This window comes from Gadus chalcogrammus, chromosome 5 (genome assembly GCF_026213295.1).
Source record: "Gadus chalcogrammus isolate NIFS_2021 chromosome 5, NIFS_Gcha_1.0, whole genome shotgun sequence".
In the NCBI taxonomy this organism is placed as follows: domain Eukaryota; kingdom Metazoa; phylum Chordata; class Actinopteri; order Gadiformes; family Gadidae; genus Gadus; species Gadus chalcogrammus.
The window spans coordinates 7,141,438-7,159,175 of record NC_079416.1 but is presented as its reverse complement, the minus strand read 5'-3'; the positions used below and the strand labels follow the sequence as shown (position 1 = coordinate 7,159,175).

Genomic DNA, 17,738 nt, shown 5'->3' with positions numbered 1-17,738 from the left:
CACGTCGTCCTTGCGGACCCTCCTTCTGACCACCGCAAAGGCCTGACATGCGCCTCCCAAAAATGTTGACGCAGCAGAAAGGGCTCCTATTGGTCCGCTAACTACAACCCGATGCTGAACCAAAACAGGTTCACGACTGCGTCAGAACGTCTGCTTGTTCCCCGAGTTGCGCGACGTGGAACCACAATCAGCCTTTAAGCCCCCCCCCCCCCCCCCCCCCCCATAACCAAAATGTTGAGTGTGGTGAAGTGATGGACTGTACGCAGAATCAGTGGAGGCGGTGATCACTGACCGACGAGCATTTCGAAGATGAAGACCCCAACGGACCACCAGTCGCACTCCCGGCCGTAGTAGCCGTCCCCGCCCTGGGACTTGAGCACCTCGGGGGAGATGTAGTCGGGGGTGCCCACCGCCGTGTCGCAGTGGACCATGCCGGTCTGGAACAGACACACAAAGCACACACTGTTGCCACCAGCCATCTTCCAATAGAGATAGAGACTAGAGAGCTACAAAGCTAGCTAGCATGACCTCCACGAGGATGTAATGTGGCTGAGTTGAGTTTATCCCTGAAAATAAATAATCCCTCGTAAAAACCTGAACTATGGCAAAGAGTAGGTAATTATTTACCACAGGGCACAAGACTGTGGCCAAAATGTACTAAGTGGATGCAAGCTAAAGTATTCCTAGGTTGCATGGGCCAGAGAACCCAATAGTTGACGTCGTTGCCTTTTCCCATTTCAAATCTAAAACGGTTCAATGGGTAAGAACCCATGTTTCAATGGAACACAGCTTGGAAATCAATACTAAAATATCATAAGTAAATGCTGTGTGGAGGCAGTCTGTGGCTTTCGGATCCACTTTTAGTCCTAGGCTGACTCAATTAAAACCGGACTATCGAGCCTCTGTTTGCCGCACTGGTGTGAGTGCTCTCATTGGAAACACGAACCACTGAGGCTCCTGTTAGGACACACGGCTAAAAAGGTGGTTTGTACACTGTGCAAATTTCAATGAAATTGCACAGTCTGCACTGGTGCTATTCAAGATTAGAGCATGGGAACAAAAACCCACACGCACAATTCTGGATAGATCACTCAAATTATCGTAACTAGAGTATATGACCTAATTACCAGCCTTGTAATATTTTCAAGTAGATATATTTCATAAATTAGGAGCGTGAATAGTTGGTTCGTGGGGAAAGTGATGTTGATGCACACAGTTAAAATGAGTCACTTTGGAAATAAATGTACCGAGATGGATGGTATTTGACAAAGGATCTGCCAATACTAGGTCTAAAGCGGCAAAGAAAGGGGTTCGACCAAATTAAAAAGTTACTGCCCCATGTGAATATGCAGAAATTCCCGTATCCACAAACCTCAGTTTGTTGGGAATCAAACGTGAAAAAATATAAATCTCTACATGACATGCTGGCTTCATCCCTGCAGCCTCTAAAACTAATTTATAAGTTGCAGTGCATGAACTGTGACCAAAGTGTGCCAAAGATGATCACATAATCACAGCTCTCGTGCACGATTTATACCACAACATTTTGTGGCTCCGCCAGCGAATGGCACTTACTGCAACCGTACGCACGCTTCACCGACGGAGACTATCAATTCTGCTTCACCGCTGCCAAACTAAACATAAAGACCGAACCACGTCCGCTACTCACAGTGTCCATCTTCATGCAGGTGCCGAAGTCGGCCAGCTTGAGGTGCCCGTTGCTGTCCAGCAGCATGTTGTCGGGCTTCACGTCGCGGTGGATGAAGCCCATGGAGTGGATGGCGTCCAGGGCCATCACCACCTCCGCCGTGTAGAACTTGGCCCACTTCTCGGGCACGTCGTAGGTGCTGGTGAGGTTAACCAAGTCCCCCCCGGGCATGTACTCCATCACCATGTACAAGTGGTGCTCGTCTTGGAAGGCGCAGCACAGCTGTGTTGGGAGAAGTCATTCGTTTAGGTGAGAAACAGAAGTGATGTCTACTGTACGGGAATATTAAACCACTTGTTGGATGAAACAAAAATGATACTGTGGGATAGTCAATTTTCAAAACTTGCTCTTGTCATGTGCCTAGTGTAAAACAGTTTGCATCAACACAACAGAAGTAGATTAAACGTAGCATACTCCTGAATTTATAAACTTACATCAGAATCTGGTTCTTGGTATCAGAGTGGCTAGAGGAAACATGAGCTCTCACCTAGCGTCAGAATACGACCGTACTGCACAGACTCCTTGAAACCCTTGCCGACCACAGTGGACTACATACAGTGGGGTCGGACTCTTTAAGGTCATTGTGGTCTCAATGTATGTCCCTGCTAAATTATGTAACCTAAGGTAAAAGGAACGCGAGTCTGTAACCTGGGAGCAGCAAGAAAACATATCACTATATATAGCTAGCCCTATCGAGTTTGACGGAGGTGCCTAATCTTTTGGTATCTCAAGATTAGATTTCGATACTTTGTGTCACAAATCGATTGAATATCAAAATCCAAAACGATTACCGATTCTAGATTCAGTTCATAGCCGGGCTAATTTTAAGATTTACTCCAGTCCAGTTCATGCTTAGAAAGGCAACTGTGGCAAGAAGACCATTTATATATTTTTTTTTATATCAACTGATTTAATAATGCAAGAATAATAATTAAAAACAATAGTAACATTTTTGGAAGTTGTGAATACGTTTCAAAATGATAGAAAATGTGTGATTCCTACATGAATCTAGGTTTTCACCCAGCACCAGTTGGTCCCGTCTTACCTGTACTACCCAGGGGCTGTTGGCGAAGGCCATTATGTCCCTCTCCTCCCAGAAGAAAGCCGAATCCGACCGCTTGATCATCTCAAACTTGCTCAACAGCTTCATGGCGTAGACCTTCTGAGAAGCTTTGTGCCTCACCTGTACGGCAGGACAGAGGATGTTGATTTGTGATGTAATTTTTCGTACGCAGCTAGATTAGGGTTGCACAACATCAAATGGCATCGTACAGTATTTCAGTGTGCATGAAATGGATGAAATTTCATAAACCCAGCCAATTGCTGATTGCTGCCATGAGATGTTTTTTCGAAAGAGGCCACTGGGTTTATACCAGACATGATCAAATGAATTCGGTAGATCCCAATAAAAAAACGGAAAAAAGTTGTACTCCTCCAGTCACTGGAATGCTTACCAACTGGACTTCGCCAAACGCCCCTCTGCCGATCACTTTTACCCGTTCAAAGTCTTCCATTTTCATCTGGAGGTCTCGTATGCGTCCGATTACTTTCTCATCTATCATGACAAGGACAAGACACCTGGTTGAAAGCACTGCTATTATATCATCCTAATGTTGACAGAAAGAGTTCAGGGAGAAGGTAACAGACGCAGCAGGAGTTTGGGGAGGTGGAACGGTTAGTCATTCAACCTCATACCCTGTAAATAACATCCTCCACAAGGAAATATTTGCTAGATTATCTGTCATTTCCCCAACGATCATGGATTGCATCACTTCCATCTCCATTCATTTTCAAACAAACACACACACACAAATACTTACATCTGTTTAAAAAGGTTTCAATGTTTTTGTTTTTGCGTAGTGCAGGGTAGTCCAGGTCTAAAACCAGTGCATTTATGGAGTCCTAGAGGGGAGAAAGCACAGATATATTTATTACCATGCGGGCCAAGAAGGAGTAGGTGGTTTATTCAAGCACATCTGTGATAGAGTTACATAATCGTCATTGCTGCTGAATTTAGCCATCAAAGACGGAATGAGGTGTATTGGTGAGATAAACATTCATTTTGCTCTGCAAGTGTGGACCAAAATCAGCATTGTATAACTTTTTCGAAGGCTAAGAAAACACACAAGCCGTCAAGGAGGTGGAGAGTCGTGCCATGAGCACACGTTCCTCAATCACAGTGCTACACTTTGGTTTACAGGTGAGCCTTACGATTCAACTCCACAGATTGTCACTAGCTTGTGCCCTTTGGCACAAACCCAGGTTTACGAAGGCGGCTAGATGTTTGCTGCACATTCCCAATCCTCCATAGCCGCACCATCAGTGGATAAAACATAATAAATATAGCACATTTGACTCAAAACACCCCGACTGCTTCACCCCATTATGCTGTCTCCACAGCTCATGAGACATTGCTTAAGCTGCATTAGAAAGAAAGCAAGATGCAGTTACAAAGTGTAGCTTACATGGTGGATGTGAGAACATGGCCATGATAATGAGGTGATTTGTATTTTTGATCGATGGAAGCTCTTCTTAAATATTAGAATTAATTGTAGGGTATATCAATCCATCCCATCATAACATTTTGGCACATTTAGATGAAAAAATTGTTGTATATTTAAAATAGTTGGCTCTAAGCTATGCTTTGATTTCAGACTGAGGACCAGGACTGACCATGGAGGGGGATTCTAAAAAAATATTAACATTTTCGAATAATGCAACCTCCCTTAAGCCAATGAGGATCATGCTGTCCACATATAAATAACAGGTACCAATTCAAAACATAAACCATTTGACTTTATTTCAAGTTGAACCACAGGGAGGTCATCATAATGCCATTGTGCATTCCTCAACAGTTGATCCATTGCACGCTAAACAATGAGACGATAGTAAAGCGATGACAAATTGTTGCTTTCACACGCGGCAGTGTCAAGCTGACATGAGGAGAAGGATCATACTCCTCCTAAAGTTGACAAAGGTTTGTCTGCCTCCCTTTTGTCCTTGTTTTCCCCTCTCTCTCTCTCTCTCTCTCTACTCACACGTTTCAACATCTAAAATCCACTTCCCCATTAAAGGGCTCACCTCACGCAAAACTACTATTTAAGGCAAAAAACTACACCAGCTGAGAGACTGTTTGCGTGTGGGTGCGTGTGTGGTTGCGTGTGGGTGTGTATGCATGTACAGACAGATCTCTCCCTTGGACTAAGCGATACAGGAAATGATGCACCGCACCCCAGAGCAGCCAGATAATTTCAATGGGTCATGAAGCCGGTCTCTGTATGCAAGTCATTTCCTCTGAGGCCACAGCGCTGCTGCAGCTACTGCTGTGCTGCTATTAGGTACCTCTGCCTTGATGAACATGTACTGTAAGAAAGCATATATGTCCAATAATGTACACGCAGTCAAAGTGTGCCAAGGAAAACAAACACACACAGAAACCTCATCGCACATTATTAAGACGCTACAAACGATGGCTCTACTCTTAGAGAAAGTTAAGTTCATATCCGTGTTGTTTAGTTGAATTGCATGCTTGAGTAGGGGTTTAAGACCGAGCATATAGGGGGAGAAGATAGAGCGGGTCGAATTGTAACCGGAAGGTGGCTAGTTGGATCCCCGGCTCCTCCTAGCTGATTTAGTGAATGAATGGTTGGAAGCCGCTTTGGATAAAAGCGTCAGCAAAATCCCCTAAATTTAAATGTGCACGTAAAATACTGCTTGATCCATCTCATGATAAAAGGGCAAGATGATTTGTTTATTCAAATAACCGCTTTGCTACAAAACATGGCCTAAAAACTTTACATGTGGCATAGATGCCTGTGGTGTGTTTAGCCTGGTCGTCCTGCTACCACACAGTAATTCCACTTGATGATTGAATGTGGGAATTCATGTTTCATGCAACACGTGAATCAGAACCTCCTGTTGACCAATAACAGTCTCTTGACATGAGTAACAACGAGTGACCTTTAGCTCCTGTGGATGATGACAGCTCTACACAACTGTCAGCCAGCGTTAGCAGTGACGCGGTGAAGCGACTCAGTGATCGTCTCCGTCCACTTAATAATTCAGAGAGGCTGAACGCATTACATGGCTCTCAGGGGAGCTCTGGAGGTGGTGCGAGAAGAGATTCTAAATTAAATGAATCAAACAAAAGACCTCTGGGATGTGTTGGGGCGCGCGCGCGCGCACACACACACGCACACGCACACACACACGCACACACACACACACACACACACACACACACCTATAAATTGCCTTCCAAAATCAAGACCGAATGCTTAAGAGAATAAAGAGTTCCTGCTCCCTCCTTACTGCACGTCCTCGTTCTATTGGCTGGAACTGGTCTGCCAAGCCAAGAATAACTATTGTTCAGTGAGCGTGCTATCTCCTTCTTGGACATATAGTAGATTGTGCTCGAGGTCTTTGCTTTTTATCGCGGCTATACTGTAATCAAGACAGCGGAGCAGAGTTTCTGTGCAGTTGCCAGGCGACAGGCGAAAAAAACAAAAAAACAAAGAAAACATAAATAGAGGCTACGCTATGTGGCGGCCATAGCAGCCGCGCTAGGGCGGGCTGGGCACCTGGGGCGGGCTTCCCTCGTTCAAGCTGACCAGTCGGCGTTGGCGGCTGAGCCATCCCCCCTGCCTCCCGCCGTGCTGCAGGTACTGCCCTCTTCGGCCCCCGTGTGCACTCACAGTCCACACACACACACACACACACACACACCTCTGCAGGAATGTGGTGATGTTCAACCCGAGGCGTGTTCAGGAGGGACTAACAACAACCCACCTATTCTGGGATAACGTGACGTCACCCTCCTCCCCCCCCCACCCCCCAGCACCACAATAAACACTCATTCATGCACCCCACTTGGTCCTGCGCGCCTCTATCGTCACTTGGCACCGAGAACAGCACACACAGTGCCCTGGCCTTTAAAAGGCTCGAAGGACAGAATGCCAATGTTTTTTATCAAATTCCAGACGTTTAAAAATAGTTGTGGGGAATAGAGTGAGAGTGGAGGAGAGATGTGTGTGTGTGTGTGTGTGTGTGTGTGTGTGTGTGTGTGTGTGTGTGTGTGTGTCTCTCTCTCTCTCTCTCTCTGGTTAGAATGCCAGGCAGGGCCCCATCCCTCCTAAAGAATGATAGAGACCAGGAACAGTGGAAGAGGAGAGCGGCTCAGACTTTACAACAGCTTCAGACCCTTCCAGAGGAACGCGAGACTATGTTCTACACATGCTGAAAGGACACAGGCTATGCTACTCATATTAAGTGGCCGGGCAGCAGCATGTGTGCAGAGATAGAATTAATGAATATAATTCATTTAAAAAATGTAGACCTTACGCGACTCTCGCCGTATCATAGAACAGCCTGTCAAAGGAGGTCCATTAACCCATGTTTGAACCGGGCGGTTCTACCGATTAAAGGGAACCAAGTGACATCCTAGCGTAGATAATGGCGATTAGGTCTGTGCTTGCAGAACTTTTTTCATTTGTACATTTTATGTGCAATGTATCAACTCATGCCACTCCCATTGTCTGTTTATAACTAACGCTTGGTTATGATTAGAAATTAACCTTAGGACTGTTATTGTCTCAACCCGCTGCAGTTCACTTAATGGCCAAAGAGGTCAGTAACGAGAAGAAATTTCAGGTTTTCGACAGAGTACCTTTAATACAGTAATTGCACTTGGTAAAAAAATGTATTACAATGCAAACATCGTGTCCAGCCTGGGGGGGGTTTTAGAGTGCCATCCTGAGGCCAGAACTTCAAACCCTCCTAGGAGAGGGTGGCTGGGGTCAACCACTCTGGCCCCATCTTTCCTGTACTGTATAGAGCATTGTGATGCCTCTGTTCTCTTTCCACCAACTTACCACCGATGTCAACGATTCATGTGAATACATTTACAAGATTGTTCATTGTTTTTGTCACACCAAATCAAATGGCGACAAAAGCCAACTACCAAGCGGTGTGAAACTTGTTCTAACACCTTGTACACAGCTGCCTCCATCCCCAGTGACAAAGACAGTCCTCCGGCGTCATGTGACATTATCAAAAGCCAGCAAACACTACTAACATTTTGAGAGGATAAAAGCCGGCGTACTGATTACTATGATGACTGGTTGCTGTTCTGCACCTTCTGAATAACATGCAAATTATGCCCAAACAAACACAGGCATGCTAGAGAACGAGCAGGCAGTACCACAATGAAGACCTGTGACCAGCCAAGGGCAACATTTGAACATTGAATAAGAACACATCCACTCTGGGACGTGAAAACCAGAAAACCTGCACACCGGATAGGGGAAATCGGCAGGGACCTCACGATGAAACACCAATAGCCATTCCTACAATATTTTCGATATACTATCAAGGTATTGTGTCCAAAAACAGCGATGTTTGATTTCGTCCATATCACCGTAACCCTAACCCCCCCGCTTCTCTAGTGCACGTTTGGGAATATGCATGTGCACGTTTTGTTTACATATCAGATGCAGAGAGAGGTGGATGGATGGAGAGAGAGGGAGGGAGTGAGCGCTTGTGTTTGGGCTGCAGCAGGCAGTGGGCGGTAATACGCAGAGCAGCTGGAGAGGACGCTGTACGTGGGAGTTCTCTCTCCTCCCTTCGCCACTCGTTCACACCCCTCATCCCCTGCCCATGAAAGAAACACAATGACTTTCATGCAACCAAAGTACTCAAAACACTGTTCCGGCTCCCAACAGCCCCGGTTCCATGCCCCATTGGGATTTATTTAGGACATGGGCAAACAATTGCAATATCGCGATAACGCAATGTGTTGTACAGTTTAAATGTTGCTCGTAAAGTGAACAAAACATTAACCAACGGTTATCATAGGCAGGTGCTACCAGGGAAAATCGATGCTACAATAAAATAGTTGTTGCGCCGTGTTCTGATTCTTGTGGTGGTTTACCACCAGCAGGAAGTGAATAATAATAATTCGGACTGTATACATTGTCTGTGATACAAGATCGGTCTATTGCCACTCAAACTAGACATCAATTCGAGGTTTATGGGCCCAATGTAATGGAACATTTTAAAGCGGCTATTTCAATTCATCGTCCGGGGAGATCTTCAACAGATGCATTGGGCAGCTGAGGTGTAGCTATGACCCATCAGCCAACGAAGTCCTACACAGAGATTGTGACGTATGCTTGGCTGCCGCATGGAGGACGGACACACACACACACACACACACACACACACACACACACACACACACACACACACACACACACACACACACACACACACACACACACACACACACACACACACACACACACACACACACAGCGGTTGCTGGTTTAACCAATGCCAGTTGGACCTAAACTAAGTTCTAATTACGTAAATACTACCAGGTTGATCTATTTTCCCCTTTCCAAAAAAGTACTGTAAGTGCTGGTAATGGTAATGACTGGAACGGTCATGGTACAACATCAGTTTGAAGGCACTTCCCACAAATATAGAGTTCTCCTTAAAATGGCATCACTGGCTTTAGGTTCTCTTAAAACAGAGTATTACTTTTGTAGGGATATTTCTCAACACTGCACTTCCTGCATGTTTGGAAACACAGACAACATTTGCATGATTTCCTGTAGTTCCTTTTGCCACATGGGTGAATACTCATGTATTGTATGCACTGTACAATACATGTACTGTATTGTCTGTAAAGACAAAACAGAAGAACAGGTCCATTCATATAAGTTTAAAACACATGTAGGGGGAGGCGCCCATGATCCATGATCTTGGGAACACGACAACGGCAGGGTTCATGCTACCATGGTGAACCCCAGGTGGTCTGAAGGCTGAAGGATGCAACGAGGTCATCCCTCAGGCCCTAACCCAGCAGAGAAGGGGAGCGGCAGCACAGAGGACTGGATGGACGGACAGAGACAGACAGAGAGAGAGACAACGGGAGAGACACAGAGAAAGAGACACACAGAGACAGACACAGGGAGAGAGACACACGGAGACAGACAGAGACAGAGAGAGTGAGAGAGACACACAAAGACAGAGACACAGAGAGAGAGAGAGACACGCAGGGACAGAGAGACAGAGAGAGAGAGAGAGAATTGGCCAGGGCTAACGTCCTGAGCGCCTTATAAGGCAGTGTTTCTCCTAGAGAGCGAGAGCATGCACATGGCAGCTGTAGCAGGGAGCCCTGGGGGCTAGCCGCTCACTGGGAGCCCCACAGCTGTACTCTGAGAACCAACAGGACATCAATAGCAGGCTATAGAGATGTAGGGTGCATGTGTGTGTGTGTGTGTGTGTGTGTGTGTGCATTCGTGTGTGCGTGCGCGCACGCACACACGCACGTGTGTTTATGTGTGTGGACAAGCGAAGAGTGTAGAGAAGTGTAGCATAGTAAGAGAGAGATGTACAGGAAGGAAGTGTCCTAATCTAGATCGAGTTGAGGGGGTGACGTTGACGCAGATGACGTGAAGACCCTTGTCTGACTCAGTGTTCATTTGAAAATTGCCTCACATGCACGTACGTCTGGGGTTGAGATGTGCAAAATAATAATGAAATGCAGGATATGTGGCAAGTCATATTTTACAGATGACTCATACAGGAATTACTTCTCGTGTTTGTCAGTGGTGTGGACAACATTGATTTGAATTTTCCCTTGCAACTCGATACTGAATCTATCGTGGCCATACAACAGGAGCCTGAGCTGAGAGATCAAGATCCTCAGTGGAATAACATGAATCACTTTTGCATACCTGCTTAAATGTTAAACTTCTTATAGAAGAACGAAATGACTAAACAATTTAACACAATCCTGGGCCTCTTAATACCTGTGTGTTTGGATCATAAACTAGACCCCAAAACACTGGAGAAAACGTTTAAAAGTTCACACATAATAATGACTCTCATCAAGGAAGAATTTGTGTGTTTACCATGGGTCCAAACCAACAGCAAAGTAGGAGTCACTGGGGAATATTCTCATACCAAGATCAAATCCCATCATGTCAAAAAGGTCATGCCAATAGATCACATCATTGTGATCCAGTGTGGCCAATAAACGCATTCTCCATCAGCCGATAAGGAAATGGATAACATTTATTGGTCCTATTTATTGAGTTCCATTTGGTGCTGGCACATTGTTCTTTATCGAGTCAATCATATGGTTCTATAAAACATAAGACAAAAGTAATGAATACCACACACCTAAATAACATGCCATCAAATCTGCCCACGCGAGCCAAAAAAAACAATGCCACCTAAATGACAGAGAGAGCGAGAGTGACCGAGAGCGAAAACTAGATAAGGCTAAAGTGAAACGGGAATGTGCCATTCCCAGTTCCAGAGAGAACTTTGAGCCTGATATTAGGCTGCCAACTATTTACTCAATGAGGTCATTTCCTTTAGGACAACAAATAAGGCAAGTCAAACGTAGTGTCTGTGCAATAGTTGCATACATTTACACTGTGTGTGTGCGTGTGCGTGTGCGTGTGTCTTGCTATCATGTAACTGACAGCACTTCAGGAAGCATCTGTCAAATAAATACTACAGATTGCCTGGGGGCCGACAGATCCCAGAGCAGTTGATGGAGAATGCTTAGTGCAGCCATCAAGTGGATGGCTAACTGCAACTAACCATCTTATCTCAGTAATAAGGTTAATTATTAATTGGTTCAATTAGCTGCAGTCCATCAGATTAAATATGAGATGATGCATTCTTTTTTTTGGCTTCCATGTTAAAAGATAGCTTTAATAACAATCAAAAACCCATCAATATGGTTGCAATTGGGGTGAAAATCCTTCCATGTCCTTAATTTCAGTGTTCAGTGAAAGCTGCAGAATGCGTCATTGTGACCTTTACTATCCAATTTGCCAACTCAGCATTCTCTAGCGTCAGTGAGTGTAGCTAAATATTCACTTCACTGTCATGCCATACCATCATAATTGAACTACCCCACAGAGCTCGGCCAAATAATGATTAATAACCCCAACACCATCATCAACTCTGAAATCCAATCCTGCGACTTCCTTCCCGAGATGAATAAAATATCCATACAGCCCTCTTCAGCTTTTAATCGAATGCATCGCTACATCAGCAACATGCCTTCAATTCATGTTGTTCTTTCAAGAGAGTCTGTGCGTTCGCACCAGAGAAATGCGCCCACGTCTCTGTCCATCCCAGTGGCAGAACCTAGGGTAAAAATGGAAGCATGCAGCCTCCTCCTCCGCAAGCTTCCTACTCAACTCATCACCGGCTCCCGTCTCTCCTGGCCTGCACACCAGAGGAAAAACAATCAGCTACAGCTACACTGCTGAACTACACTACGAAAAACATGGCCTGTTCCCAACCACGCATGCAACAGAGGCCTTACAATGGACGCGGGGGTCCCGTTGGCACACTGTGGTAAGGTTGAACCAATGAACGTCTGCAGCTGCAGGTTGATGTGTTTGGGGGGGTTTTCTTTTGGGTTTGCCCTTACACCATGTAGCTGAAAAGTTAGCCAATTACTTTAGCACAAAATAAAACTGCAGTGGAGCCCTTTGGGATGTGGACTAGCCAGCCCCTCCCAGCACTCCTACTTATTGTATGTTGTACGTGCTGGCACTTAATGTACAGACTTATTGTATGTCGTACTTGGTTATAGTACTTAGTTGTGTAGCATCTTATCCTAGCTATCTTTGTATACAAGGAATGGGCCAACCTAGCGATTGCTAGTGCTTGGATCTATGAACATCCTTACTGTACCGACAGCGATATATTGTTTCAGCTTCTTCTCTAAAATGTACTTATTGTAAGTCGCTTTGGATAAGAGTCTGCTAAATGCCCTAAATGTAAATGACTATGAACAGGACTCCCATACTGAAAGACGGTAGCTTTCAGGTTCTAGGTTCCATCTCCCACTCCTACCCAAATGTAATCCACCTTGAAGGAAGAAGACGTGGTGACAGAGGTGATGTTCTAGAGAAGGAAAACCACAAACAAATTCCACCAAGGAGAAGGCGACGTGCTGAAGTTGTCATGATTCATGTATATGACAACACTGGATTCTTGGCATTTGTAGTTCGCTGGCCTCAGAGGATTAGAGTGGAGCCACATTTTGGAGACGACATGTAAACAGAATGAAAGAGGACAACAGGTCCCGCACTGCGAGTTACAAGAGCAGCAGCTATTATAGGGTTGTGTGACATTCACTGCAAGAAGCTTTGAAAGTAGGATTAAACCAAATGATATGTGAGTTTAGGGATGTACTGCCTTGCCTGAAATGTTTCACTGGAATGGTACAGAATACCTGCTACGTAAAACAAAAACAAAAAGGATTTTGTGGTAAAGAAAAGTACTTAGTTGTAAGATGATCTTTCATTGACAATATCTCAAAGTCTGGGAAAATTTAAAAAGAAAACATTGAGTAGAACAGGGATGACTTTGGGGGCAGTGGGCTCTCATGAAACTAATCAAATTACCCCCTGGAGAAGTGAGACCGGAGGGTCTGATGTGGTTTCCACCTAGACTGATAACTGATAACCAGAGTTAATAAAACCAACAATCCATCAGATGGCTGCCGAGGAATTTTGAGGTGTGACCAGAGCTTCAGTGAGATCGCAAAGTGGAGGTCATGCTACATTAGATTCATTGGTATGCTGATTAACTACACAGAGACGATTTAAAGCGTTTACATATCATGTCCAAGAGCACAAGTGAACTCCCTTTGGATTAAACGAGCGACTGAAGCGCACATTCCACTGGCGATGGTAGACAAAAAGCAAAACAATTCCAATGCGTTCTTATTCACATTCCGATTACCGTGATTTGCCCTCAGGGCTCAAGAAAACATGACCTTATTTAGGACGTAGACAAATAACATGTTTCCAGGAAGAACTATAATGTACATAATGTAATTATGATCGATAGGTATTATTGTTAGTTCCCATTGGTCATAATGTGATTACAAAAAAAAAACAGCTGCCAGCTACAAACTCATTCAAGTTGCAGTACAGAAAGGGACCTATGAGGGAATCCCTGAGAAGTTTCCCAGACATGTTATGCATGACGTCACGCAGCATAACTCGCAATCATATAGTTGGTCTGAATTGGCATGTACACGAACTACAAATTGCAGGAATGTTGCAAGTAGGGGTTCGAGAAATACGCCTCCCTTTCCATAACTACGATGGATGCCACAGCACAGGGCTATGTGTCAATCTATTCTGGAGGTGCCTGACCAGTAGTGGACGGCAGGCCTTGTCCAGGCGGGACATCGGGCCGGAAATAATACAGCCTCGAAACGAGACAAACAGGGAGCCAGTCGGTCAATGTAAACGTTAATCCTAATCTGTAGACCCCATACAGCGACACAATTAATAGACTGCAATCTGTTTAAAACGAGTTAGGCCCTATCGCGGCCATGTGCTCTTGTTTGTCTACATTTGTCCAGTATGTTGTTCGTTGTGTTGGAATAGAACATGTATGCACTATTTTTTTGCAAGGTTGTAAATTAATCAAATAACATCACGTTGGATAGAGGGAGGTGATATCCCTTTAGCACATAGCTTTGAGCAGCATCCTTGTTGTGGGTGGAGGTCTCTTACCAGATAACAAATCATAACACCAAGGACTTTACAGATTTTAAAATGACAACAAAATGTAACTTTAACCTCCATTGAAAGAGATGAGTGCCGCGTGATTCGAGGACAGTTGTGTTACAACGATGACTGCACTTAGGGGATACTTGCCAGTAAACTCTCCAAGTTGACGGCAGATTTGGGATCTCTGATCATCTCCTCCAGTTTCTTCAACCGGTTATCCATCCTTCTCTCCGCACCCAGAGACATGTCTGCACGATTGTTGCGCCGCTGCACAATGATCAAATTATCCTTCAAAAAAAACAACACACCGACGATCCTAAATGTTTAGGATTACATTTGGAAAACTCTTTGTCCCGGGCAATGGCCGTGGGCCTAGCTGGTAGCCTTGGTACTCGCAGCCCACCCAACTCCACTCCCAGTAGGACAGTGTGCACAATGCAAAGAAAATCCAACAAAAAGAGGGCCCGCTTCCACCCCCACCTTCCCCAAAAAACAAAACTTGTCAAGCACACGAAACGTGGATCGGGTCAAACGCGTACAACGCTACGATCCTGGAATTCCACTTTCCAGGATGCATGAAGCATTTTCCACACGGCGAATAAGTTTGAGTTTCTATCAGCAACAGGCTGCAGCAGCAGCAGCAGCAGCAGCAGCAGCAGGGCGTTTTCTCTGCCCCCCTCCCCTTTGACTGTGGGCGCCTCAAAATGCTTCAGACTTTAGATTTAGTAGAAGATCCCACTGGTTGTTCTCCATGCACCGCTTCAAGCCACGGAGAGCAGCCTAGCCCTGAGTGCTTTTTTAATGTAGCCTCGAGTCATTTGAACAGGCTATGGTAATGGCTTTGCTCCCGCGCTGCATTTTTAATAAGAAAACATGCTCTTCCTGGACTTCTCGCATTCTCGAGTCGGTCCTTATCGTGTGTCCTTTTCTACTCTCCAGAGTCCGCACGCCGAAATCCCAACGGTTTGATTTCGAGTCAGAGCAACAAAAAAAGTCTGACCTCGAAATTCTTCGGGCATACGAACACATCCAGCAGCAGCGAGACACCACGGAGCTCGGCGTGTCTCCGCCCCCCTGACACCAACATGCTGAAGTCCCGTTTACCCAGAAGCCTCCTGCCTCTTTCAAAAGGAAACAGGTAGGCCTCTCTCTCTCTCTCTCTCTCTCTCTCTCTCTCTCTCTCTCTCTCTCTCTCTCTCCTCTCTCTCTCTCTCTCTTTCTTCTCTCTCTCTCTCTCCTCTCTCTCTCTCTCTCTCTCTCTCTCTCTCTCTCTCTCTCTCTCTCTCTCTCTCTCTCTCTCTCTCTCTCTCTCTCTCTCTCTCTCTCTCGCTCTCTCTCTCTCGTTCTCTCCATCTTTCTCTCTTTTCTCAACTTTTTACTCTTTTTAAAGACAATTAAACTATTTGCGTGAAAATCTTCCAATAAAGATGAAGGAGTTGAAACTTTAATAAATTATATTATCATCATAATATTATCATATAATCACTTTTTTATTTGTTTCTTTATTACAATAATAAAGAATAACAATGATTTGCCTATGCCTCGATGTTTGATGACACTACATCAAACCGTGATGCAAATATAACCAAATTATGATTCTAACAACAGAGGATGCACTACAGAGGAATCCTTGCAACAAAATGAGCTGAACCTCAAACTCAAGCCACGGAGGGATTGACCCCTAGGGACCTGGGACGTAAACGGTGCTGTGTGCCTCACCATTCAGCACCTATCATCCACCCCTGACATGAAATAGTAGGTGGTAGGCCTAATTAGATTTTCTTTAAAAAAAAAAAAGTATATTATCTTGCTTTATGCCACTGAGTTACCTTTCATGCGGGAAAATCAGAGCATTTATTTAGCGACATGTGACCCATCCCATGGAAATTGCCTGGGGGCAAGCGCCTTCCTTTCTATCTTGTCTCCTGACAAACGTTCTATAATATTTTGGCAGAAAATTGCATGTAATGTAATTACTCCAGACAAAACCACAAGATGGCACTAGAGCGCCTCTTTAGAACGATCAGAAATTATGTTTATTCCAAAATGATATCTTCTCAGAAACACAGTGCGTGAGTAATTTTCAAAAATGTGCACTCAAATAACAACTTTGGAATATGAATAGCTAAGCTTGACAAATTCATATTTGTATGTCTGGCACGATAAAAAGACATCACTGGGGGAAAAAAAGGTCCAATTCACTTATTTAATTATTATTTTATCAAAGCAATACTTTCACAGCAATGATGCTTCCTGCGATGAAAAAGTTTTGAAACTTTTATTTAATTAAAGCCTGCGGTTCACAGATGTACCAATCATCCCTTCTTCATTCATTCTGCTCTTTTATTCATTTTATCAAACGTGTTCATTTTCATACACATGCTACCAAGTTGACATATGGCTGATAATCATTCTTTTTTTTACATTTAGACTAAAAAGTATAGGCCTATAAACTATAAAGATAAAAATAAATGTGCACTACAGCATATGCTCCTTGCACATTTTGAATATAACAAAACACATGAACCAGTATGAACAGCAAAAGTATGTGGGTCTCTCTTGTTTATTTTCTTCATGAGCAAATCACCAGATAAAACAAATACGATTACAACACAAAAAGAATGCTTTGCTGAAGCAAACAAACCGTGGCTATGTTATGTATACGTCACAACTTCATTAAGGACGACAGTGACCATCCGCCATCACTGTGTTCTCCATTTTAATTATAAAAGAAAGCGTTTCACTATTTACCGGGCGTTTACATTCAAATAGAATGCTCTGCTCAAACAACCTTGACAGCTTTTTTCAATTTGCAACAATAAATAATATTATAAAATCTGAACACAAAAAAGAAGTCAGTTCCACCACCAAGTAAAAACGTTGAACAGATCGGATGTTTGAGGAACAGGGAATTTGAGTTTTGTGTCTTGTTTTTTTTTCTTTTTCTTTTCTTAGCAAAAAAGTGAAGGTTGATACATGTTACAGAAAAGCGGATTATCTACACATTGACACTAGCAAGATAACAAAGTTGTCATTTTTGTGGATTTTTTCATACAAAGAGGGGATGAGCAAGCATCATTGTCTTATCTGTAGAGATTATACAAGCAAGAGTTAAGGCGACGTCTCCGTTAGTTTCAGAAAAGTGTCACAAAGTAATTTCATGTCTTTTTTAATTATCTGTGGACCACTTAATACTTAATACTCCCTTTATCATCCAGGCTCTTGACTAGGCTTATCATTCATCTTGTAAAAAGGGGGGGAATGCTGGGGATTTGTCATGAGTCTGACCGCTGCAGTGGTCCCTCTCTAACCAGCCATGTGTGGGCGGGTACACTATTGTCCAACGTGTATATCATCCACAAAGCGACTGACACTCACAGCGGAAAAAGAGTATGCTAGCCACACCCATGTCAGTGTGTGTGTGTGTGTGTGTGTGTGTGTGTGTGTGTGTGTGTGTGTGTGTG

At 44.1% G+C, this 17,738-nt stretch overlaps 1 protein-coding gene across 1 annotated transcript in view; it reads right to left on the bottom strand.

Moving 5' to 3' along the window:
* The window catches only part of rock2a (rho-associated, coiled-coil containing protein kinase 2a), a 35,652-nt gene extending 20,282 nt beyond the window's left edge, over nucleotides 1-15,370 (bottom strand). The window contains exons 1-6 of the mRNA XM_056590536.1: nucleotides 14,422-15,370; nucleotides 3,529-3,610; nucleotides 3,163-3,263; nucleotides 2,754-2,891; nucleotides 1,670-1,930; nucleotides 293-437 (exon numbers count right to left, since the gene is read on the bottom strand). Coding sequence (XP_056446511.1) covers nucleotides 293-437; nucleotides 1,670-1,930; nucleotides 2,754-2,891; nucleotides 3,163-3,263; nucleotides 3,529-3,610; nucleotides 14,422-14,520 — 826 coding nt within the window. The 5' untranslated portion in view covers nucleotides 14,521-15,370. The remainder of the gene's footprint in view (nucleotides 1-292; nucleotides 438-1,669; nucleotides 1,931-2,753; nucleotides 2,892-3,162; nucleotides 3,264-3,528; nucleotides 3,611-14,421) is intronic.
* Between the last annotated feature and the right edge of the window lie 2,368 nt (nucleotides 15,371-17,738).